This window comes from Oryctolagus cuniculus, chromosome 9 (assembly GCF_964237555.1).
Source record: "Oryctolagus cuniculus chromosome 9, mOryCun1.1, whole genome shotgun sequence".
In the NCBI taxonomy this organism is placed as follows: domain Eukaryota; kingdom Metazoa; phylum Chordata; class Mammalia; order Lagomorpha; family Leporidae; genus Oryctolagus; species Oryctolagus cuniculus.
The window spans coordinates 94553087-94579613 of NC_091440.1; the positions used below are offsets into that span (position 1 = coordinate 94553087).

Consider the following 26527-nt stretch of genomic DNA (forward strand, 5'->3'; position numbering starts at 1 on the left):
CCCAGGAGGGCAGTGGAGGATGGCCCAAGTGCTTGGGCCCTACACCCGCATGGGAGACAGGAGGAAGCACCTGGCTTCGGATCGGTGCAGCACACTGGCTGTAGCAGCCATCTGGGGGGTGAACCAACAGAAGGAAGACCTTTCTCTCTGTCTCTCTAATTCTGCCTGTCAAAAAAAAAAAAAAAAACAAAAACAAAAAACAACAACAAAAAAAAAAACAGTGGAGCACCAGGACTTTGAAGTGGCGTCCATATGGGATGCCTGCACTACAGGCGGCAGCTTTACCCACTATGCCACAGGGCCAGTCCCCAAAATACACTTTAAAAAAAAGATTTTTTTTTTGTTGATTCTTTATATTTGTCATAATAGTGTCTTTAAAAATTTTTTTGTTACTCATAGAAACTAATTTTAGCATATTCCTTATGCATAAATATTTGGAATCTCTCATAATTTTAACAACTTATCTGTAGATAACTTTGATTTTTATCTTTAATCAGTAATCCACAACTGACATTTTTCTTTCTTCCCTTCCAGTGTTTAAATCCTTCAGTTTTCCTTATCCTACTACCCTAATGAATGCTATATACAGGGATCCCAATGAGCATCTTGGCCTTATTCTTCGTTTTTATGACAATGTTTGGGTGCCGGTGCTGTGGCACACGGGGTTAACACCCAGGCCTGAAGCGCCAGCATCCCATATGGGTGCTGGTTCGAGACCTGGCTGCTCCACCTCCTGTCCAGCTCTCTGCTATGGCCCGGGAAAGCAGTGAAGGATGGCCCAAGTCCTTGGGCCCCTGCACCCACGTGGGAGACTGGGAAGAAGCTCCTGGCTCCTGGCTTTGGATCAGCTCAGCTCTAGCTGTTGTGGTCATCTGGGGAGTGAACCAGCAGATGAAAGACCTCTCTCTCTGTGAACTCTTTCAAATAAATAAATAAATCTTAAAAAAAAAAACTGACAAAGGAATGAAGAAATGCAGAAGTAGGAAGAGTAGAATATATACAAAAATGTAAACAAACTCTCTCAGATATTTAAAAAACAGAAAAGGCAAACTCTAAAATAATGACTTCCTTCCCTAAGTGAACCTGTACTTTCCCCCAAGATCTCTTAAAATAATTTATACAAAGATAGCTACCGAACATGAATTGGGGAGATAATCTCAGTACAGAGATAAATATTTACATTTTCTCAAAATGATCTAGTACAAGGCTGGTGGGCTTATCAACTTTCTTTTAAATTAAAAATGATTTACGGATTGGGAACTCAGAATTTGGTTACACTGTTATTTCACCTTTGTATATTAATTGCATATTAAATATACAAGGGGCTTTAAAAAGTTTACGGACAAATGAAATTAAAAGATAAAGTACAATTTCTATGAGTTTTTTTCCCCCATAACTTTATTTATTTGAGAGTCAGAGAGCCAGAAAGAGAGAAGGAGCTCCCATCTGATGGTTAATCTCCCACTTGCCCACAGTAGTCCATTGGCCTAAGCCAGGAGCTAAGAATTCAAACTAGGTTTCCTAGGTAAGTGGCAGGAACCCGACTATCTGGGCCATCACTGCTGCTCTGCAGGGTCCACAAAGCAGGAAGCTGGAGCCAGAAGCTGGAGCGGGGAATTGAGCCTCGCTGCTGTGATGTGGGACATAGCGTCCTAACTGGCATCTTAACTGCTGGGCCAAACACTTGCCCTTCCATGACTTTCTGAAGTCCCCTTGAAGAAGAAACTGGGACAGTAGGGAAGTTTGAGTTCTTTTTTAGAAAGAGGCATTGCAAGACTTCAGATAAAGAAATCTAGGGGAAGCAACTCAGTAAAGTTGAAGTTTCTCAGCTTTGGAAAAGCATCCTGGTTCCTCCTAACTGTGGTTTTCCTAAGAGTTCGCTATTTACTGGTCTTATTGTAACGATATGGAGCTGAACTAATATCCGTTTAAAATTGTAAAAGGACGACAATTAGATGAATACAAAAATCATATGAGCCCAAAGGCACATGAATCCGGCAATGCTCTATAAAGTAGAAAAAGTTGGTAAAATCTAGCAAGTGGTTATTTATTCCACAGATGAATAGGTAGATTAGTCCTATCACTACAAATTTTCACTAATACAGATAAATCTAGAATCAACATTACACAGTATTAGAACAATAAATTATATGTAAGATAAATATTCCATGTCTGAAGCAGATGAATAAACTTTGAAAACAATAAAAAAATACTGACAGGGAGACAAGGAGTATTCTGGAGATAAAACGCCCTGCTACTTTACTTTTCAGGTAAATAAGAACTATTCTCAGGTATGTTTCAGTGTCACAGTCTGAAGATTTAGTGATAATTTATCGCTTAGTGATTAGCTTAACTTCTTAGCACAACACAGTCTAGAATCCAATCCTGCAACAAATAAAACCACTTGACATTTATTCTGCATTTTACAGCAATTTCAAATTAGTTTTCTTTCTATTAGATTAAGCTGGAGTGCATAAATCTTGACTACTTGTAGCCATCACACCACCTTGTCAGAGGAGCCTGTCTAAGAAAGAAAACTCATAGAAAACTCATAGAAAAAAACTGAACTGTGCGGCCAGCATTGTGGTATAACAGGTTAAGCCTCCACATGTGACACCAGCATCCCATATGGGTGCTGGTTCGAGTCCCAGCTGTTCTACTTCTGATCCAGCTCCTTGGTAGTGGCCTGGGAAAGCAGCAGAAGATGAACCAAATACTTGGGCCCCTGCCACCCGTGTTGGAGACTCGGATGAAGCTTCTAGCTCCTGGCTTCAGCCTGGCCCAGCCGTGGCCCAGCCCTGGCCATTGCAGCCATCTGGGGAGTGAATCAGCAGACAAAGATTTCTCTCTGTCTCTCTTTCTCTATAACTCTGCCTTTCAAATATATAAATGAATGTTAAAAAACAAAATAAAACAAAACTGAGCTGAGAACTAGAATGAAACACTTCTTTCCCTTTTTTATCTTTTCACTTAAAAATGATTTATTTGAGAGGCAGAAAAGAGATCTCCAACCTTCTGGTTTACAGTCCAAATGCCCACAACAGCAAGAGCTGGGCCAGGCTGAAGACAGGAGCTTCCTTAGGAACGCAATCTAGCTCTCACAGGTGGATGCCAGGGACCTAATTATTTGAGCCATCACCAGTGCTTCCAGGATCTGCATTGGCAGGAAGCTGGATTCTGGAGCCAGTGCTGGGACTCAAACCATAGCACTCCAATGTAGGAATGCAGGAGCCCCAAGCAATGACTTAACCACCAGGCCAAACACTGGCCCTGAGAGAAATGTTTCTAACAGTATCATGGGACTCTTAGATCCAACTTACCTGGAACCAGACACACACCTGTACCTTACAGGGTAATCTAAGAGTCATTTCACTGCTAACTGCACCAGCCACTCAGTGCTTTTTCACCACATCCAGCTTCCTTACAGGAAACCTGGAGTAATGAAAACAGCCTGAGATCGGTTACTACCACTCTTAGCTAGGATATATGATGCATATGAACTTCAATATGAGCCCAAATTTGTGACCATTACTTAATTTTTAGGATTTTTTTGATAATTAAATTAGAGTTCTTTTTTCAGTTGGTATAGTCTGGGACCTTCAAGCCAATAAAAAGTTAACAATGTTCCTGCTTACTATCCAGATGAGATAAAATAAATGAAGTACTTACTACAATCCCTTTGACAATACAAGGTTCTCAATTAAAGATAATTCTCTTTGCAATGAAAGTGATTAGAATTGATAATCACATTTATCTTACATTGTTATTTCTCTCATTACAGAAAAGCAACTAAAAAGCAGAGAAGAATTAACTCTAACAGCTTTTTTAACCCCCACTTTCTCAAGAATCTTGAAACACACTGCTAGAGGGAGGAAAATAAAAGCATGTAAACAGGTAGCTGGAGACATGAGATAAGCCAGTTAATTCCTAGCATATGCTCCATGAGAAACCTCAACTTAAATGAAGACAAAAAGAGAGACAGAGAAAGAGAAAGAGAGAGACAGACAGACAATGGCAGAGATAGACACATTGAGAAAGACTTCCATCTAATGGCTTACTCACCAAATGCTCACATCAGCCAGGACTATGACAGGCTGAAGCCTGAAGCCTGGAACTCCATTTGTGTCTCCCACATGGGTGGGAGGGACCCACATACTTGAGAAAGAGCACTTGCTGTCTCTCAAGGGGCACAGCAGTTGAAAGCTAGAATCAAAGGCAGAGCTGGAACTCAAACTCAGGTACTCTGATATGTGATGCATGAGTGCCAAGCAGTGATTTAAAGGCTATTCCACACATCTACCCTAAATGTAGGGATTTCAAGTCCACCAAGAGGGAAGGTGATCCCAACATACAGAAACACTGGCAAAACCATTCAACAGAACACAACAAAATCACAATGCTGGACTCACAGTATTTGGAACATATGGCAAGCCATAAAATTTCTCTTGTGCTTCCTTGAGAATGTCTGTGGTTGATTTCCTCAGGGGATGCTTCCCATGGTAGATTTGATCCAGCGTGGCATAAAAGACCTAGACAGACGAAAACATCTATTTAGTGTTGGTTGTTCATACTCATATCTCACACATGACTGACCAAAGAAGTGATGAGCATACCAGAATAATAAACCAAAGTTGGAAACATTCACAAACAGAACCCTATATGGTTTAAGATGTATTTTGTGCATTTAAAACCATGTTAAAATATTAAAAGGAATGCACTCAATGTTTTCATGATTAAAGATACTAAAGAATTTTGAGAAGTAGGTGTTTCACACAGCAGTTAAAATGCCACTGGGGATGCCTGTATACTATATTAGAGTGTCTAGGTTCCACTCTCAGTACTGCTTTGATTCCAGTTTCCAGTTAATGTGCACCCTGGGAGGCAACAAGCAATGCCTCAAGTACTTGGGTCCCTGCCACGCATGTGGGAGACATGGATTGACTTCCAGGCCCTGGCTTTGGCCTGACTAGCACTGGTTGTGAAGGGTACTTGGGGAGTGAACCAGCGGATGGACAATGGGCCCACACCCCTCTCTAAGTTCTTTCAAATAAAATGAAAATAAACTTTAAAAACTTTAAAAAGACTTTTGACCCTTAGTCAAAATGTATAATTTATGTATAATGTACCAAATTAAATGTGCGACCACAAATCCAAATTTAGCCAATATATATGTAGCTAGAAATACAAAAAATAAGAGTCATAATTTGTGACTCTGTCCCACCCCCTAACCTAATAAATTCTGTTTGGTTTCTCCCTGAAATCCTGATTTATCTTAAATAAGAGAAGCAAAGTGGTCAGAACTATGGAGATGAAAAGACACGAAATAGGTAGGGTGAAGGTGGAGAAACGAATAGCAATCTGTGACGAGGCCAGATGTGACAAAGAATTCTGCACAGGTGTTGGAGGGCTCAGAGCGAGGGCCACAATGCCCCACGCCTGGTGTCAGAATAAAGGAAGCAGCTGCTGGACAGGGCTGCTCCAGCTCAGCTGGTGACCAGGGCAGAAGGATCGGCCCCTTCGGAACAGAGGATACAGGCCAGTGAAATGTAAGAGGAGAATAAAGCAGTAAAGACTATTTGAACCTGAAATCTGCAGTTGACAAAGTATCAAAAACTAAATTCTGCACAGAAAATCGAAGGTAAACTGCTTTTCCACTGCAACACTGGACTTGAATATTAATACTGTTTGGAGTTTACCTGATGCAAGAAAGGAGAAAATGTTTTACATTAAAGGAAAAATTCTGACATGCAATTGTACTTCTGATATGTATCTTTCTACTCAGAAATGGAATCTGTGGAGAATGTGCAGCTGTTGACTTGAAAGAAGCGAGGATTAGTCTGGATAAAAGAAAAAATTTAAATGACCTCTAGCTTCTGGCTTCATCTAGATATAGAATTATGGCTCTAAATTATAAAGTGAAGTTTAAACCTTCCCTAGAAAAATACAGACATTTCCTAAATATAAACACTGCTTTCCTCTAAGTGGTTATCTAAACATGCAGGTAAATACAGCTCTTCTAGTTCTATAGTCTATAATAAGTAACAATGCAGATCAGAGAAGCCAGAATTACTCATCCAGGTCCTGGCTATGTTCTAACAGAGTAAACTATTAAGAACTAAAACTTGTAAATTCTAACCTGAGCTGAAGGGTGCTTTTTGTTTTCTTCTATTGATCAACAAACCAGAATTCTAGAGTTTCAGTTCTTCATTTACATCTTTTTCACATGATATAAACATGGAATTACAATTTTTGAATTACAAAAGAGAGCAAAGTAAATTAAATGTGCATTTTTTTCATGCTTATTTGCTGATACACCAAATAATTCTAAAGCCAAGAGCCTACTTGCTCATGCAGGAAGCAATGCATTACTGGAACTAAGAATCTTACAACCACAGAAAAATAAGTACCATATTTTCAAAACAATGCATAATTTTTTTAAAACTCCCAGTTTTTATTTTTTAAGGGAGGTATATTTTAATAGTCTCAACAATTTTACATACTTATTTATTGTATTTGAAAGCCAAAGAGACAGAGACAGAGATCTCCCATGCAGTATTTCACTTCCCAAATAATTCCAACAGCTGGGGCTAGGTCAGGTGGAGGGCAAAAGCTTGGAACTCTATCAGGATCTTGAGCCATCACCTGCTGCCTCCCACGGTACACATTAGCAGGAAGCTGGAATTGGGAGTGGAGCAGGAACTCAAACCCAGGAACTCTGATTTGAAACGAAGGCATCTCAAATGGTATCTTAACTGTTATGCCAAATGCCCACTCCTAAAAATCCCAATTTTAAAAACACTGCTTATACTCCCTTCGAAAATGCAAACAGTTCACTTCCTTTTCATCCTTGTATGCTGCCACTGTACAAAAACTAACTTGAAAGCTGGGCAGAGTCACTGGGCAGAAATTTCTTTGTCTTTTCCTGAAGGTTATTATTCTTGGATGGTGGGAAGAAGGAAAGGTTGAGCTTCTATTTTAAAAGAAAATCACTGGGACAACTGTTCAGAAAGATAGCCACAATACAGGCTTTTACAAGGTAGGCCTTCTACCATAGATATCGGCAAATCAAATGGATTTTATCAAGTAATTTTAAATTTTACAAATAATTCTGAAATCCCCTTTTAATTACATTGATATGCAGACACTGAATAATGTAAATCAAATGTAAAGTCAGGGTTCTGTCTACATAATGCACTTTTTTCTCTAAAATATATCTCTTAAGGTACAAGAAAAGGCTCATTCATTACTTTGTAAGGACAGAATTACACAAAATCAAAAGCAATTAAATATCAGCTACACGCTTATTAAACAAGTAACTGAATTGTTACAAAGTGAATATTGGCCAAGATGAAAGTTAGGAGTCTAGGTTATTTTTACATAACTCCAAACATCTGATGAAGAATAAGAATTCTATAAACAATCTCAGTAATCACAAATAGCTAAGCATCTGCGATCGTTCAGACCAGAAATCCAGATGGTTCACAGCATTTATCTAGTCTTCATCTGGAAATCTAGAAAATTGAGGGGGCCATCACTGTGCCACAGTGGGTTAACGCCCTGGCCTGGGGCGCCGGCATCCTATATGGGCGCCGGTTCTAGTCAAGGCTGCTCCTCTTCCAATCCAGCTTTCTGCTATGGCCTGGGAAAGCAGTAGAGGATGGCCCAAGTCACTGGGCCCCTGCACCCACATGGGAGACCCAGAAGAGGCTCCTGGCTCCTGGCTTCAGATCAGCACAGCTCAGGCCGTTGTGTTGTGGCCATCTGGGGAGTGAACCAGCAGATGGAAGACCTATCTCTCTGTCTCTATCTCTCTCTGTAACTCCGTCTTTCAAATAAATAAATAAAATAAATCTTAAAAAAAAGCTAGAAAATTGGTTTTGAATAAAATCTAAAGCTAATGGTAATATGGTGATTAGTCTAAACTTCACATCTAAAACCACAAATCTACCAAAAAGATACAAAATGTGTAAGAACACCTATAATTGGGTTTGAGCCTTAACTTGGCAGCTGAAATGTGTGAAGCAGAAGTTATATAATCTTTCTAGGCTTTGATTTCCCCTGACTTAAAATGGGAAATAACCTTATTTTAACATCAACTTCATAAGGACAGTGCGAGGACTGAATGAGTCAATTTTGGCCAAGTTCTTTGAACTCAGATGAAAGATGTTTTAGAAGCATAATTATAATAATAAATGTGAAGCCTTGGCAAGAACTGAAAGTGATGTATTTATCTGGGATAATGCCTCTAGAGAAAGGTACATACGCACCTGGAGTTGCATATCAGCAGCAGCACAAACCTTTTTGGACTCACAGAGACGAGACACCATATTTTTTGGCAGTGGCTTGACAAAACAAAAGAACATATATGTGAATAAACTGCTCAGTATGAGTCAGGACATTTAAAAATAATATCAACACCAAGTGAAAAAATGAGTAACAGAATTTATAGTTTTAAGGTAACTTTTAAGTATTTTAGTTGACAAGAATGGAGACATTCCATTAAATTTTAAAAAGCAGTAACTGTCAAATAAAGTTGGTACATCAAAAACCAGGATTACAGGGAACTAAAACACTGGCACCAGTCTTTAAAAATCTATTTCATACATGAAAGAGAATACTTTTGCTGTTCCTTTGTTATCAATGAGTGCTTGTTCAAGTGTTCTCTCCATGTCCAAGTGCATATGATAACTGACACTAGGACTGAAAGATTAAAACGTCAAAAAATAAACTGTAATTCATGGTGCCAGCCAGCATTAAAGCTGAACTGATAACCTGACAAACAAACATGATAATGAATCCGACCTGAAAGAATCACATAGCATGACTGCTCAACAGAATGTTCCTTTTTGATTGAAGGCTTTCTCTGTGAGACTAATTAGGCCTAATCCTGTAACATACAGATCCTCTCAGAAATAATCTAATAATGTAGTTGAAGATGCAATTTGCTCAGTCTTGCTCTACTTTAAAATAACTAATACTGATGTATAGGGAAGAAAGCTACAACTCTATTTATAATCTAAATTAAACTAATAGCTCCTCTAAAGAGAAACACACTATAGGAGTACAAGAGATTAACAGCAGGTGACCTGAGTGTGGCTGCAGAGACCCCTGACTGCAATGAGAATGTGGGCTGTCTGCTGGCTGGGCACACGGCCACTGCTTAAACACAGGAACCTCAGACAGTTGGTGGAAAAAAATGGAATAAAAATATAAATTTACTTTGGTGTTTAAAAAAAATCCACGCAGTTTTTCTGGTAAGATGTTATTTTCCATAAGCATTTGGAAGTCCCCTCGTATATACTCCTAGGACAGGATCCGGCAGACAGCAGCCTCCATAAAGACCTGCTGAAGGGAGGGATGACTCCAAGCACCACTGTATGAGCAGAAGGCTTCTAAGGAGAAACACTGCAGGAGGACGCGGCGAGGGCTCAGGCAACAAACCTTCCACCCTTTCTCTTCTCGTTCCATGACTCTAACAAGAGCCAAGCAGGCAGGAATGGATTTTAGAGTGAAGACACAGGTGGAAGCAAGTTGTGGAGTGTAATTCTGGGGCTTTCTGACACCAGGGTCACCCATCTCGTACGTATGGAGGAAACATTTCCTCCAACAGTATCTTTGAAATCAAGATTCAGTTAGTTCCTGTCTGCCAACAGCCCGTTCAGTCACCTAAAGGTGCTTACATTCACAGGCTGTGCAGCACTGGGGGGATGGTTCCTGCTTCACGAAGTCTTAAGTTTACTTTCACAAAATAAGTGCATGGGGAAGGACCACGTTTTCTCATTTCACAAACCTGGGGATGCCTGTGAGGGAGTCCTGTCCACAGCCGGGGACACAAATGGCAAGCCAGGACAGGCAGTGGGCCCAAGGACTGCCCAGGAGGCCCTCTGAGTAAGCAGCAATTTCAGATTCCTAAAGGCAGTGAGTGCTCAGCAGGACGGCACGCAGGGCCCAGGGACACCTGTGACCTTGAGATGCTCAGCTGAGAACAGGATTTAGAAGTAGGATGTGCAAAAGGCACAGGCATTCCACAGACCAGATAGGGAGGGGCGGGAGGAACCCAGAGCATTCCCAGCAGCGGTTCTGGGACACTCATGGGGCAGAACACAAAGCTATTGCTATAGCTGGAGGAGCCTGCCAGACCAACCTGTGGCATCTAGCTCTGTGGGAAGCCACGGGCAAGTCTTAAGTCTTAAGTAAGGAAGTCACAGGGTCAGCTCTGTGTTCTACTAGGATCCCTCTGGCTTCAGGGCAGGTATTGAACAGGAGGAAGGCAGGAGTTGGGAGGCCCACCCTTAGCATTTTCCGCAGGCTTCTGGAGAGGAGTGGGAGAGAGGACAGATGGGAGTCCAGCGCCCCCAGAGCTGTTTGAAATGTGGCTGAGGAGCCTGGGTAGGAGGAGATGAAAGCAGGGGTGGGAGGCTTTTGCATGTTTAAGGTTAGGAAATGCTTAAGCAGGCTTACATTGCAAATACTGTTGTGAGGATGCAGCAAAGACACAAGGAGGACCTGCAGTAGGCCCTGCGAAGGCAGGGAAGAGAAGCCCCTCAGATGCAGACAGCAGGCAAAGGAGAGGCCAGAGGGGAGGCTGGGGGAGGGAGGTGGTGTCAGGAGCTGAGCACACTGGCCCACACCCTGGAGAGCAAGGGATGGAGGGGCTCAGGGTGGATGAACAAAGGCCAAAGCGATGGTGCCCTGCCAAGGCAGAGGAAGGGCCAGACCACCCAGCAGGCCACAGCTGGGGTGAGGCAGCTGCTGAAGATTCCACCCTCAGTTCTGTCTACAATGACCGGAAACGCCAAGTGTTAGCTCCACGAGCCAAACCCAACATACCTTCCCGTTTTTGAAGTAGCTCATTTATTTAGAGGCCAGTATCTCAAAGGCTCAAGCCTTTGGAGGAATGGTAAACATCATAGGACAGACTCAGTGCAGCTTAAGGCTTTCCTTATCAGGTTTGCAGTCGAACAACACAATATATAAAGAAAATGAGTATGAAGGCCAAGGACAAATGAACATACTTTAGCAAAAATTATGTATTGAAAAAGCCACCTGCTACTATCGGTAACAGAAAATGCTACCACTGCAGGAAACTGAGTGCAGGGGGCTTAGGATCTCTCTCTAGCATTTTCTGCAACTTCCTGTGGATCTATAATTATTTCAAAATAAAAGAGTACACATAAGGGTATATAAATGAAAATACATTTAAAACACCTGAACTTTGAATAGTATTATAATTCATTTCATTGCACTGAAATGAAATTTACCAGTGTTTACAGCACTGGAAATAATACTTTCACCACACACGTGGTCCTTCCACGTTTACCAGACTCTACTACTTTTTCTCCCACCAAAGAAACCTTTTATTTAAGGAATACATACTTCATGCATTTCATAAGTACAACTTGGGGCCAGCACTGTGGCATAGAAGGTAAAGCTGCTGCCTACAGTGCCGGCAACCCATATGGGCACCATTTCTAGCCCCAGCTGCTCCACTTCCAATCCAGCTCTCTGCTATGGACTGGAAAATCAGTTGAAGATAGCCTAAGTCCTTGGGCCCCTGCACCGGTGTGGGGGACCTGGAAGAAGCTCTTGGCTCCTGGCTTCAGATCAGCCTGGCTCCAACCAGCCAATGGGGAGTGAACCAACAGATGGAAGACTTCTCTCTCTCTCTTTGCCTCTCCTTCTCTCTCTGTGTAATTCTGACTTTCAAATAAATAAACAAATCTTAAAAAAAAATAAGTACAACTTTAGGAATATAGTGATTTTTCCTACCATACCTGCCCTCCCACCCACTTTCCCACCCCTCCTCCTACTCCCTCTCCCATTTCCAGTTCCATTTTCTACTAAGATCCATTTTCAATTAACTTTATATACAGAAGACCAACTCTAAACTAAGAGTTCAATAATTTGCATGGGAACAAAAAAAAAAAAAAAACCTGTTCCCTGTTCCTCAACAGTCAAGACAAGGGCTGTTCAAAGTCATTGCATCTTGAAGTTAATTTTACTTTTTTTTTAAAACTTAATTAACTTTAAAAAGTACCCAAGAATGATATATCTTTTGTGAGCACTTAGACATAATTATAATACAACTCTTTTGAGGACAGAGGTCCTGCATGGGAAGTCAGTACACAGTGACTTTTGTTAATTTAACAATTAATACTTTTACAAATGATGTCACTGATCACCCAAGGCTCTTGACATGAGCTGCCTAGGCTACTGAAGCCTTTTGAATCCATAAACTCCATCAGTATTTAGACAAGGCCATAAGAAAGTAGAAGTTTTCTCCTCCCTTCAAAGAAAAGTATGTCCTTCTTCTTCTTCTTTTTTTTTTTTTTTTTTTTTTGACAGGCAGAGTTAGACAGTGAGAGAGAGAGACAGAGAGAAAGGTCTTTCTTCCATTGGTTCACCCCCCCCAAAATGGCCACCAAGAGCCAGGTGTTTCCTCCTGGTCTCCCATGTGGGTGCAGGGCCCAAGGACCTGGGCCATTCTCCACTGCACTCCCGGGCCACAGCAGAGAACTGGACTGGAAGAGAAGCAACCGGGACAAAATTGGTACCCCAACCGGGACTAGAACCTGGGTTGCCAGCGCCACAGGCAGAGGATTAGCCTAGTAAGCTGCGGCGATGGCCAGTATGTGCTTCTTTGATGACCACTTCCATCCACTGGGGACTCACCCACTGAGGTCCTTCATGTAGGACATTTTTTGCCACAGTATCTTGGCTTTCCACTCCTGAAATGCTCTCATGGGCTTTTCACACAGACCAGAATGCCTTAAGGTCTGATTCTGAGGTCAGAGTGCTAACTAAAGCAACTATCAATCTGAGAATCTACTACTTTGAAATTCATAATTTCCAAGGTAGGAAATACTCTCTTTCACTCATCTCTGAATTTCCTATCCCAATAGAGACATATAATTTCTCAGTTCTTTTTAGGATCTGGACACTGCCATACTTAGCAAAGACTGTAAAGGACCCTAATAGCATATTAAGAATGCTATAAGTCATGAATAAAGCTTGTATTAATTATAGTAAGGAATGGTTGTGCAAGAAATGTCAGGACTAGGGAGCTCTTTGGGGCTGTTTCCATTTGCTTATGGCCTTGTCTGAATACTGATGGAGTTTGCGGAACTCAGAAGGCTTCCATGGCCTAGGCAGCTCATGTCAAGAGCCTCAGGGTGATCACTGACATCACACGTAAAAGTGTTAATTGATAAATTAACAACAGGCAATAGGAGTCACTGTACTAACTTCCCATGTAGGATCTCCGTTCTCAAAAGAGCTACAGTAGTAACTTTAATGGAAAAACTTAATCCCAAAGATTTGTTTTGCTCTATTGTGTGATATTATGCATCGTGAGTTCTAGTTATGTCTAAGTGCCAAACTCCATTGCCTGTGTTTCTAGGTATTTAAGGTTTAGTAAGTGCCTCAAATGTAAAATCTTGGATACATGTATCTTGTATGTTTTAACATAGGGTCAGATACATAAAGACAGCCGAGGAGATTTCTGAGAATGGCAAAGTTCTATGGACTTTGGATTCCAAGATTTGGATTCCAGGCTTTTGTGTATAGCTTCAAAGATACCCTGAGACAGTCTCCATACTGAAAAGGGTAGCTGCAAAAGTTGCTCCAGAGAACTAAGGAGCTTCTAAATAAAAGCTCCAGTATTGGGAATTGCTGATGACAGGATTCTATGGAACCTGGATTCCAGGATTTGGATTCCAAACTTTTGCATATAGCTTTAAGGAGGCCCTGACGCAGACTCTGTACTGAAAAGGGTAGCTACAAGAGTTATGGATTCCAGGATCTGGATTCTAAGCCTTTGTTTCTTAAAAGCCTCTGAAACAGACACTGTACTGCAAAGGGGAGCTGCAAAGGTGTTCCAAGGAATCAAGGAGTTTTTAACAAAAACTCCAACATTAGATATTCCTGAGCAAGCCATTCATAGAAGATCCTCTTCAGATCAGTTTCAGCTTAAATTAAAGGGACCTTACCAGGTGCTATTGAGCACGACTACTTCTGTGAAATTAGGACTAAACTTCTACCTCTTAAGTCTTCACAGGTGAATGTGAAAGACATGCCTGACTGTTCCTATAAGCCAATCAGAAACCTTAGAACTCGACTTCTGGGAGTAACTGACTACGCAGGGACACAGACCTTGGCAATGACTGAGACTGCTCCAACCCACAAAGCAAATTTGTTAGACAGGATAGACAGAGACTTACAGACACTGGATAGGCAGGGCCTGCACTACACCCCTCATGAACAGGAAGCAGTTACAGAAGAGATGATTCAATGGCCATCAACTTCCCTTAGGATTAAGGGGATGGAGTCTCTGAGGGGGGAATGAATTAGGCAGGTGTACTCTAGCAGGCCAGACCTACGAGATGAGCCCCTGGAAAATCCAGATGCCAAATGGTTACTGATGGCAGCAGCTATGTGAAGGAAGGAGTTAGAAAGGCAGATGATATATATACAGATTCCAGATATGCTTTCCTTGTGTTACATGCACACGCAGCAATCTGGAAAGAGAGGGCTGCGGGTGGGAGGGACGTTATGGGGGGGAAGCCATTGTAATCCATATTCTGTACTTTGGAAATTTATATTCATTAAATAAAGTTTAAAAAAATAAAAAATAAATAAATAAACAAAAGCCGGGCCACTGTGTGGCCCGGCCTGCTCTTCTTCCCTGGCCTCTTTCCAGGACAGGGTTTGCTGTAGCCCTGCGCCTCCAGGGTGCATGGCCTTCGGGCCATGTGCTCTAGGCTTCCTGGCCTAGATGCTCATCCATGTGGCTGGTTCCTGGTGCTTGGTATGAACCCCTATTCACCTCTCTCCCCTAAATAAGCTCTCACTCTCCTATGCATCTTTCTCACTAAAAAGCTTAAAACATACCATGCTGCCTCGTTTATCTGTGCCGGTATTTAGAATTCTTCTCTAAATATTAGGCAAGAACCCTCTTGGGCTTATTAATATCGGGGATTTAGTAATAAGCCCGTGGTGAAATGGTAAGGTACCCCAAATTCCGGTAGTACATGTGGCACCCCGGATAGCATTTCTAGGGAACTTTAAAGGGCCACATTTCAGTGTAAATTTTAGGGGGTCTTGTCCGATTTCAATTTAACTCCTGACCATGGGAATGGCTGCTTCACATCATCCTGAGAATCCAGAAAAAGCAAGCATTTAATGCACTTCTTCTTACACGTATGAGAGAAGAGAGAGCCTGTCTTAGCACCAATGCATGTCCGAATCCCAAACTCCCATCACTGTGCTAGACTATTACCATAAAGGAAACAGCTTAGGTTTGGGGGCAGACAAAGCTAAGTTTGCATCCTTTCATGCCACTTTCCAGCTTAGTGGCATGATACTGGGCGATTTATTAGGCTCTAAGTCACATTTTCCTCATATGCAAAATATTGATTTTTCTCAAGATACTGTATTTTAAAAGCAATGTTTTTAAACTGTTTTAAAAACAAGTTCAAACAGAATGAATGCTGAATTCATCATAGCTAGAAATACTTACTACACTACTGTCCTATATAACACCGTAATCATCGACATCTACAAACTTTATATGTCACTGCTTTATCTACACATTGTGTAGATGTAGGTTTGGGATTAGAATTTCTTAGGACAGAGAAATTATAGCTAAACAGTTCAAATAATTCTCTCTCTGTACCACTGAACAAGTTCCAAATAAGCAACATATTGTCAGGGTTTCTGGTTTATGTTTCTTTTTATTTATAAAATAGTCAAATATCTTTAACCGAACACATGTGTCTATTCAAATTACTCAGCTTTTAAAAGAAGACACTTTTTTCCAACCTTAATTTAAGGCTTTTAGAAAACATGAAGTCAACCAATGTGATATCAGTCTATTTTCAATATCAAAGTATCTTCCACGAAAGTTGCTCATTAACTTACTTTTGGAAAATATTTTTTCTCAACCTTAATCAGTTACCAAACAAAGAATTGGTACTTCATCTGCAAGTTCTAGTTGATGTTGAGAAAGGACTGGTACAAAATGTTCCCCTTTTGATGCTATTATCAAATAGAGCTCATGCTATGGGCCCAGCTAGTTTCATTAGTTCAGATATGCACTCTTTAGAATAAGAAGCCCACTGCAATTGTTACCTCTCTTTGTAATGTGCCCTTTTTCCTCTGGCTGCCTTCAAGGTCCTCTCTTAATCTTTGTTTCCAGCAGTGTGACTATAATGCATATCTAGGAATAGTCTCTTTATTATTTTTCCTGCTTGAGACTGATTAAGCTGCTTGAATGTCTGGTTTGATTTTCATTATTTTTGGCAGATTATCAGCTATGATCCTTTCACATGCTTCTTCTGCCCTGTTCTCTCGCTCCACTTTTCTGGTGCTCGACTGCACACATGCTACACTGTTTGACACTGTCCCAGCATTCTTAGAGGCTCTGTCTTGCATTTTGTATTTCAGTTTGGATAATTTCTATTGACCTAAGTTTAAGTTAACTGATTTCTTCCTCAGCCGTGTCAAGCATACTGATGAGCTCCTTGAAGGAATTCTTCATATTTGATGTTGTGGCTTTACTTCTTGTATTTCTTCTTGACTGTTTCTCATAGTTTTCATCTCTCCTTCCTACCTGTTCATATACACTATGCATCTTTTCCATGATCCTTATCAGTTAATTAAGTCTCTGAGAGTTAAAAGTTATTTTAGTTGTTAGTTCTTTTAAAGTCCCTGAGTATGGTTATCCTGACTGCTGTGTCTGTGAGTAGGGGGTCAGGTTTCTGTGGGTTGGTGTGTAACAGTCAATCACTCCCACAGGCCTGCAACACTGAGGATGGCTTTATCTGGGCTCCCACTAATTTCTTGAGTACCTGGTGGAGGATGGGAGGAAATAGCCCACAAATGAAGACAAACTCCCTCTGGGTCAGAATCCTGGGGTATTACAGATTGATAGGCCAGTCCACACTGGGCTTTCAACAGTTTAGAAAAAGATTATATGATTTCTTATCTGCCTTGTAGAGCGGTCAGCTCTTCCTCGAGCTGTGCCACAGGTGAGTCAATCTGTGTCTCCTTGAAGTCAAACACCCAGATGACCCTGTGACCTCAGCTCCCTTGTGAGCCCAATAAAAATGAGGCTTGTATTTGCCTTTTCTGTATCAGGTCGGCAGAAGCACTCTTCTGAGCGTTCCACACCCTAAGTGAATGGGAAAAGACTCAACAGTTCATACTTTCCTAGGTACTAACATCTGGGAAGAGGAAGAAGAGGGAGAGGGGAAGGGGGAGAAAGAAAATAAAATGAGGCCAGAAATGAAGTTCGGCAACTAAAAATATGTCTGTTGTAATTCCACACAATTCTCACTGTTGGGCCATACATTCAGAACTGAGCTTACAGGTGAGCAGAGTGCAGACAGAAACAACAGAATGATTGCTTTGAGAACAGGTCTGGATCCCTTATTTCAAATTCCAAAATCTAGAAGGCTCTGGAGACTGTAAGAAAACGGTGATCATTTTCAACACAGAATGGAAAATTACCCTTAGCTGCCTTGTAGATGTAGCAAAACTCCTGAGGCAAACAGGATGTCATGGAGCGGCCACCCGAAATGAGGAAATTAAAGTCCACAGAAGGGTGAAGGAAGTAACTCTGTAACTTAGGCAATCTCCAGGAAGATCGTACACCCCATAATACTCAGCCAATGAGGAACCATGGGAGGGACCTGCCTGCTAAGGTATAAATTGCTTGCTCTGCTCAGGGTGTACCTGCTCATCAGACGCTGGATCTTGCAAGATCCTGGATTAATTCTGGCTTTCTCTGCCCTTCCTGAGCCTGGGTCCATCTCTTGAGTGCACAGGTAAGGGTATTTCCCACAGGACTGAAAGGTTTTTTTATAACTTTGACATATTTGATGGCAAAACCTGGCTTGGACAAACAGGAGGTTTGTAAAGTATGTATCTTTTTAAAACATTTATTTCGTGCCAGCGCTGTGGTGCAGTGGGTTAAGCCTCCACCTGTGACAACAACATCGCATATGGGCACCGGTTCATGTCCTGGCTGCTCTGCTTCCAATCCAGATCCCTGCTAATGTGCCTGGGAAAGCAGCAGAGTATGACCCAAGTGGTTGAGCCCCTGCCACTCACACGGGAGACCAGATGAAGCTCTTGGCTCCTGGCTTCAGCCTGGCCCAGTCCTGGATGTTGCAGCCATATGGGGATTGAACCAGCAGATGGAAGGTCTCTGTCTCTCCTCTCTCTTTCAAATAAATAAATCTTTTTTTAAAAAATCTACTTGGGGCCAACGCTGTGGCACGGCGGGTTAACACCCTGGCCTGAGGCGCCAGCATCCCATGTGGGCGCAGGTTCTAGTCCCAGCTGCTCCACTTCCTATCCAGCTCTCTGCTATGGCCTGGGATAGCAGTAGAGGATGGCCCAAGTCCTTGGGCCCCAGTACCCGTGCAGGAGAACCAGAGGAGGCTCCTGGCTCCTGGCTTCAGATCGGCGCAGCTCTGGCCATTGTGGCCAACTGGGGAGTGAACCATCAGATGGAAGACCCATGTCCCTCTCTCTCTCTGCCTTTCCTCTTTGTGTAACTCTTTCAAATAAATAAAAATAAATCTTTAAACTATAAATCTCTACATGGCAAATATTTTGACTGATATAGAGTTAACTTCATACTTCTTACTTAAATAGGCCAAAAACTTTCCAAAGTGTTCTACAAACATCTCTTCCTGAAGAGGTTTACTGGGGTGTCATTTAGAACATGAGGCTAAGTAGCGAAATGAAGCACAAGAAACTCTAAATACACTGTCTCATCCTGCATCTACTGAGCCCAGTTGCATGAAGCTGCTTGGAACTGGTAGACTTTGGGCCTGAACTCACCAAGAACAGAGGTATTGCCCACTGGTGGAAGATACATCAACAAAGCAAGTGGGGTGTGCCCAGGAGTCAACCAAGTCAGTTCCTGGTGTGGGGGAGATTCCCAGTGCAAACCAGTGTATTAAAAATTATATCCAGCCCTAGTTTCTAGAATATAGAGACCCTACTTAATTACTATATCCACTGCACCCCCATACAGCTTTACAATCAGGTGATAATTTGTTGAGAAATAATTTATTAAAGAAATCAAATGTGAACTCTAGGAAAAAATTCTTATAAAGTCTCCCAGAGAAATAAAGGCTGGGGGCCAGCACTATGGCTGGCATCCCATATAGACACTGGTTCAAGTCCAGGCTGCTCTACTTCTGATCCAGCTCCCTATTAATGCACCTGGGAAAGCACTGAAGGATGGTCCAAATCCTTGGGCCCCTGCACCTGCATGGGAGACCCAGAAGAAGGTCTTGGCTCTGGTATTCAGCCTGGCCTGTCCTAGGTCATTGTGGCCATCTGGAGAGTGGACAAGCAAAGAGAACATCTCCTTCTCTCTTTCTCTTTCTGTCTCTCCCTCTCTCTTTGTAGCTCTTTCAAATAAATAAATGAATCTTTAAAAAAAAAGGCTTGAGTACAGTTATATCATTTTCATTAACCTGTAAGCTTCTTTCCAATCCTATATTACACTCACTTTCTGTTTCAGCTCCTCTGAGTCCCACCTGAGCACTGGCTTTTCCAGGGCCAGCACAGATCCCAAGCTTTCTGTAACTCCTGCAGAGACTCCGGGTTCCCCGTGCCTGCCATCAGTTTCCACTGTCTTGGTCAGAGCCCAAGCAGCCCAAGCAATGCAAGCTGATGGAGCCCACCATGGAAGAAAGGGCAGGGCACCGGGTACGCTGCATTTTGGGGCTGCTCCCTGCATCAGTGGATCCACAAAGCTCCTTCTCATTGCCCTGCTCTACAACACATGCTCCTTCTCAGAACAGCCAGCCTTCCTCCATGCTGAAAAGCCCCAGATAAACCAACCACCTGGGAAAGCACTGAAGGACAGCCCAAGTGCTTGGGCCCCTTGCACCCACTTGGGGAAGCTCATGGCTCCTGGCTTCAGACCAGCCCTCCTTGAGCTGTTGGTGGCCATTTGGGGAGTGAACCAGTATATGGAAGACCTTTGTCTCTGTCTCTCCCTCTCACTGTCTGTAACTCTGCCTCTGAAATAAATAAATAAAATCTTAAAACACACACACACACACAACTTTTTTCTGCAGTATAAACAAGTAGATTGTGATTTTCCTTTTTTTCAGGTAACTGTTAGTATCAGCTATTCCTCAGACAAAGACAATTCTTTTAAATACAATAGTAAATCTGGTTATAACCTCAATAAAGCTTAGCCAACTGCAACTTTTACCAACTAGTTTACCATACAGTTGTTCAGAAGCAGTTTTCTGAAATAACCTGTATCCCTTACTTAATAAGGGCAGTCTATTTTAAAAAGGATTTGAAACTATGAATGCAAATTTATTTCAAGATAATACCTATTGAGTGAACTTCGTATTTCAGATAACTGATGCCCTTCCTTGAGTTTCTATTGCAAAAATGCCTGCAGTTTTTGCCTCTGTAGGACCCCCCCACTGCATCTGAAGTAGGCCTGGTGTGAGGCTGCTGTGTCCTGTGTTTACTGACTAGAGGCCCTGGCCTGGGAGAAGTCAGCAAGAGAAGCAGGTGGGCTCTGCCAGGCTGACTCACTGGACGCATCTTCACCCAGCATCCCCGCTTGTGCTGGACATCCTACTAAGCCAGCAATGAACCCCACCTGATCCTGAGACCAGCACAGGCAGAGGAGGAAGGCAATGAAGGAATTTAGGAGACAGCGGTGATTGACAGCCTCTCAGAGGCAATTACCTTAAAAAAAAATGATGTTGCTTGTGTTACTGCATTGGTGCTATTTCAGATTCAAAGATCCAGATCCACCCTCATGAAAAAACACAGTAAAACACTTGGTTAAACAGGAAAATGGTGGAAATGTTATTTCTACAATTGGAACATGATGTGTTAATAACTAACTACCATGACTTGACTTGCTAACTTTAGTAAGTCTACCTGAATTTTCCCACAATGACCACATATCTTTATTTAACAACAAAAATTGTTGTGTTTATGTCTGGAAACACAAGGTTAGGCTTTACATGACTACAACAAGGAAAATGTTCCTTATCTAACAATAAATGCCAAAGCTGCCTACAAGTTAGAAAGAGCTGACTTAAGCCTTGGAGCAGTGGCTACACACTCACTTTGCAAGGCTCTGCTACATGTTGAGTAGCAGTTCCTATTTCCAGGGTTGACTTAACATAGTCATTCATTTGATGGTGTGAATTCAAGTTTAGGGGAACTTCAATGAGACTCTTCAATCAGACCAGCATGATGGTGTTAAAGGTCTCCTGACAACACCCCAGGGAGTGAAAGCCCCACCCTCCTTGTGTATCCAGAGCACATGGTATGCTGGAGCTGACTCCCAGAACCCATGCTTTTTTTTTTCTTATACCAGAAATGCAATTACAGCCAAAAAGGGAAAAATCAGAGGCTATAAAATCAACTCCCTTCCTAGGTCAAGAAGGTAAAGTGTGGTTTCTTGCTCAGAATCACAATTCTTCTTGCTTAGATATGAATTATAAGAAAAATAATAGTTCAACTATAGGAAGCCCAGAGTGAGCAAACTAGCAGCATCAGCAGCATCTGGGAGCTTCTTGCAATTACAAAACTTTGGCCCCGCCCTACAGACTCTTTCAGTCAGAATCTGTGTTCTGACCAGACCGCCACATGATTTCTTGCAGGTGAAAGTTTGAGATGCCCTGACATAGAAAAACATAATAATCACCTGAAAAACAATGGTGAACAAAACTAAACCTAATTTTTAAAAAGATTTATATTTGTTTATTGATTGATTTGAGAGGCAGAGTTACAGAGAGAGGGAGAGACAGAGAGATCTTCCATCCACTGGGTCCCTCCCCAAATGGCTGTAATGGCCAGAGGAGCCAGGAGCTTCTTCTGGGTACCCTATGTGGATGCAGGGTCCCAAGCTCTTGGGCCACCTTTCACTGCTTTCCTAGGCCATTAGTAGAGAGCTGGGTCAGAAGAGGATGTGATTCTGGCACTGCAGGCAGAGACAGCCTACGATGCAATGGCACCCGCCCAAAATCTTTCTAATTTTAGGAACCAAACAGCAGTCCAGAAAAAGGGGACAGTGTGTGCAAGACAGACTGAGGACTGCGTCTGAGTAGGCATAATGGGTTTCCTACTCCTGCTCATTTGCAGTATCCTGGTTCTCGTTTGTAAATTAGGATAAAACACTCCACAACAAAAACTGTGAGAAGATTCAATGAGGTGAGATGTATTCAACCTGTGAATGGTAATAAAAGGGAAGACATTCAACCCCTTGCCTGACACATGTGACTTAAATGCTGTCATAGCCCACATGACCACACGTGCAGGTGGGCCTGGCAGTCCTCAGTCAGGACTGCTGTCTCATGTGGATAGTAACGGCACCCCTTCCTTCTTAACAGTGGTCTGGCTTGGCCAGAGGTCACACCGTCCCTCAGTAACAACTAACTCACTGGAGCTCTGTCTGAGCCAAACACCACGCTAGAGCCCTCAGCTGTGCCGTGCTGCCTCACCACACACAGAAGCTGTCGACAGTACTACTTGGGATAAGCAAAAGCCGCAGTGTTTGTTGACCATAACAAAGAATTAAAACTTTAAATAATATCAGCTTTTGCATTACACTAAGACAACCCAAAACTTTGGGAAGATTTTAGAGATAATGTCAAAACTACAACTGCTGTAGCCAACTCGGTATCCTCTGCATTCTCTGGATGTTTCGCCATGAGCTTAACTTGGAAGCATGTCACCTTATCAACTTGCAGAGATTTTCTATCATTTCACAATCTCGCTGGTCTAATTTAAATTATGTTATAAGTCTGGCATCAAATTCTCAGGGAGCCGAATCACTGTGATAAAATAACTTGTTTTATTAATGATCATTCAAATTTTTTTTTTTTTATGTTAGAGGCTGCATAAATATCAAAAGTCAAGACATTCTCTGGTACAAATCCATGTTATGGTAATAACTCAACTCTTCCCAAAGCAAAGAACTCCTACCATGGCTGTCCCCTTAGAACATACTGGGTTGGCTATAAAGCTTGCGGAGGCACAGACATCCAACAACAAGAACACTTCAGAGGCATAAAGCCAAGCTCCAAAGCTGCCCAGGCCCCAAGTCAGCAGCTTCCATTGCCCAGCTCGCTCCCGTCCCACCCTGAGCTGTGGGTGATGGAGCAACACCAAATCTCCCCGCGTGTCTATAACAGAAAAACAGCTGGATCACAGCCGGTCTCAACTAGCCTGTTTTGCTGTTACCAGTAATCCACATGGCACATAATCAATATAATTAAAATGCTATGTCAGCCCAAAGAGACAAACAGCTCAGGCCTGATTCACAGAAAATGCTATCATCGCTCAGTTACTTGACTTAGTGGTGTTTTCTAACAGAAAAAGATGATCTGAGATGAAGAACTTCGAAAATGTTCATCTAGAACCACAGACCCACCATTCGCTCAAAGAGATAGAAACCACATGGCTCTGGGAGTTACAGGGTCCAACATTAAACATTCTAATGTGTGCTACAGATCCAACTTCTAATTTTTTTCCAAAAAAAATTCCAATAATACCATGTTTTACAGTTTGCATACGTTATTACTTGTGACTAAATTTTTTGAGGCAAGTACTTTTTAATTTTTGCTGATTTAACTGCTTTTATATAAAGGAACAGAAAAGTCTCAGACAAGCTCAGTGACTTGTCTAAGATCACTCGTGCATGGTGACAGGGCCAAGGTCAGGTCTGTCTGTCTACCTGCTGGTCCAACACTCTTGTCTAGACATCATTAAGAACTATTAAGGTGAAAATAAGAGAAGTTCCAAAACAACTTGAACCTGCCAAAGCTAATCTAGTTCTAGTTGCACTTCAGTTTTTACCTTCAGTCCTTATTCATATCTCCTGAAAAAGAATGACAGGCAAAGATTTACTACACGTCTGTAGGTCTCCTCGGAAATAGAACTTAAGCAATTGTAGCCTTGGGCTGATTTTTACAGAGGCAACAGACAAAAATCTTATAATGAGACAGGCAGAACAATTCTAAAATGAAGTGTTAAGATTTTACAGTTCCAGAAATAATGCTTAAAATACATGTGGGTTTTAAAAAAAAATACGTGTGGGTCTGTTACCTTTGTGAGTTTTGTGAAACACGCTGTCAGAAGTACAAGTATAAGCCGTTACCTACCATCATTTTGCGCCAATCCAAAGCCAGGAACCAGCTACTTCTTCCGGGTCTCCCTTGCAGGTGCAAGGGCCCAAGCACTTGGGCCAATTCCACCGCTTTCCCAGGCCATAGCAGAGAGCTGGATCGGAAGAGGAGCAGCGGGGACTAGAACCGGCTTCAGAGCTGCAGGCGGAGGATTAATCTACTGCGCCACAGCGCCGGCCCCACCTACCATCTTAAGGGACTTCTGACTAGGAAAAACTGGGACAAGAAAATACCCAGTGTTGTGACACTGCTCATATCAAACACGACGGAACTTTGAGGAAATTCTGACAACAAACTAATGGATCTATTAACCCCCAGGTTACTCTAGAGTGATCTTTGGCCAAGTATCCAGCGTGGATGGCAGTAGACCTACTTTAAAGATTGATTGCTAAACAAAATAAATAAGAAAAACTGCATAAAATAGTAAGTACTGGTTTCTATCACTTACTGTGTGATTAATATTTTGTGAGAAAACAATGAGTAATATATTTTAGCATAGCAGCTAAAGATCAAAACTATTAAAAAGTCAGGTTCTCTCGAAACTCAGTTGGCTATATCTGGTGATTAGCAATGCAGGGAAGCTTGCAGAATTATCAGCAAAATAATGTTTAGAACAAGCACGTGCAATTAAGCAAACAGCACTAGAGGAAGAAATAGCTCACCAGGAAGGTAGAACAATTCTGTGCTTCTATATAGCTAATCAAATGTTTTCAAAATACAGACAGCAAAACTGGATAGAAGAGGGAAGTGATATATCAGTCAGCCTAGTAGAAGACTCCCACTTCTCAATTTTTTTCTAGGTCAAACAAACTAGCTATGTATCAAAGATCTAAACAACAGACTTGGGAGTGGTGTTGTGGCTCAGCAGGTTAACGCCCTGGCCTGAAGTGCCAGCATCCCATATGGGCGCCGGTTCTTGTCGCGGCTGCTCCTCTTCCAATCCAGCTCTCTGCTATGGCCTGGGATAGCAGTAGAGGATGGCCCAAGTGCTTGGGCCCCTGAACTCATGTGGAAGATCCCGATGAAGCTCCCAGCTCTTGGCTTCTGGCTTCTGCCTGGCCCAGTCTTAGCCACTGCAGCCATCCGGGGAGTGGACCAGAAGATGGAAAATCTCTTTCTCTCCCTCCCTCCCTAACTCTCACCTTTCAAATATAAGAAATAAATCTTAAAAAACAATTTCACATGAAAATTACAGGTTCCTAAATAAGAAAGGTGGTAGAATGCGGCTAAAGCAGTTCATTACACAATCTAAAGTTTACAGCATTAAAATGTAAATGCATACATTCAATAAGACTGACATTTAATTAGCTAAGTGTAAGAAATCCGGGAAGAAAACAAGGTATAGGGAAGAAGATAGCAGTAGCAAGAGCAGAGACTAATGAGCTAAAACAAATTGGAGAGGACAAAGTTCATCATTAGCACTTTGAAAGTACTACTAAGATAAACAGACTTCTGCCACGATTAACAGAGAAAAAAACAATAAAAATGAAAAGGATGTAATTTTGTAAGACCTGAAGGATAAAAGATTGCAATAAATAACTTCATGCCAATAAACTTAAAAACTTGGATTAAATGGATAAATTTCTAGAAAATTACAACTTAGCAAAGCTTACTTAAGGGAGAAAAAAGGCACACAGAGTCCTATGAAAGTTAAGAATCATCATTTAAGAATTCTTCTCAAAGAGAAATTAGTAGACCCTGAATGGTTTTACAGATGAATCCTAACAGAGTTTCAAGGAACAGGTGATTATAATTCTATAAAAAAAAATACTTTAGTTGGTGCTGTGGCACAGTAGGTTAAAGCCCCTGCCTGCAGCACTGGCACCCCATATGGGCGCAATTCCAGTCCTGGCAGCTCCACTTCCTATCCAGCTCCCTGCTAATGTGCCTGGGAAAGCATCGGAGAATGGCCCAAGGCCTTTGGCCCCTGTACCCACGTGGGAGACCTGGAAGAAGCCCCTGGCTTCAGATCAGCTCAGCTCCAGCCATTGAGGCCATTTGGGAAATGAACCAATGGATGGAAAATCTTTCTCTCTCTGTCTCTACCTCTCTCTGTAATTGTCTTTCAAAGAAATAAAATAAGCCTTAAAAAAATAGTAAACCATTAGAAACATTTCCTTTAAAAGCCAGGACCAGTGGTCAGCACTGTGGCACAGCAGGAGCATCCCACACCAAACCACTAGTTTGAGTTCCAACTATTTAGCTTCCAATCCAGTTCCCAGTTTATGTGCCACAGAAGGCACTGGAAGACAGCCCAAGGACTTGGGCCCCTGCCATCCATGTGGAAGATCCAGGTGGAGGTCCTGGGTACCTCTCTTCTCTTCTCTTCCCTTTTC

General features: G+C 42.1%; 1 protein-coding gene across 1 annotated transcript in view; it reads right to left on the reverse strand.

Moving 5' to 3' along the window:
- Positions 1-26527, reverse strand: part of MIPEP (mitochondrial intermediate peptidase) — a 172125-nt gene that overhangs the window by 66920 nt on the left and 78678 nt on the right. The window contains exons 15-16 of the mRNA XM_002712797.5: positions 8268-8342; positions 4410-4529 (exon numbers count right to left, since the gene is read on the reverse strand). Coding sequence (XP_002712843.2) covers positions 4410-4529; positions 8268-8342 — 195 coding nt within the window. The remainder of the gene's footprint in view (positions 1-4409; positions 4530-8267; positions 8343-26527) is intronic.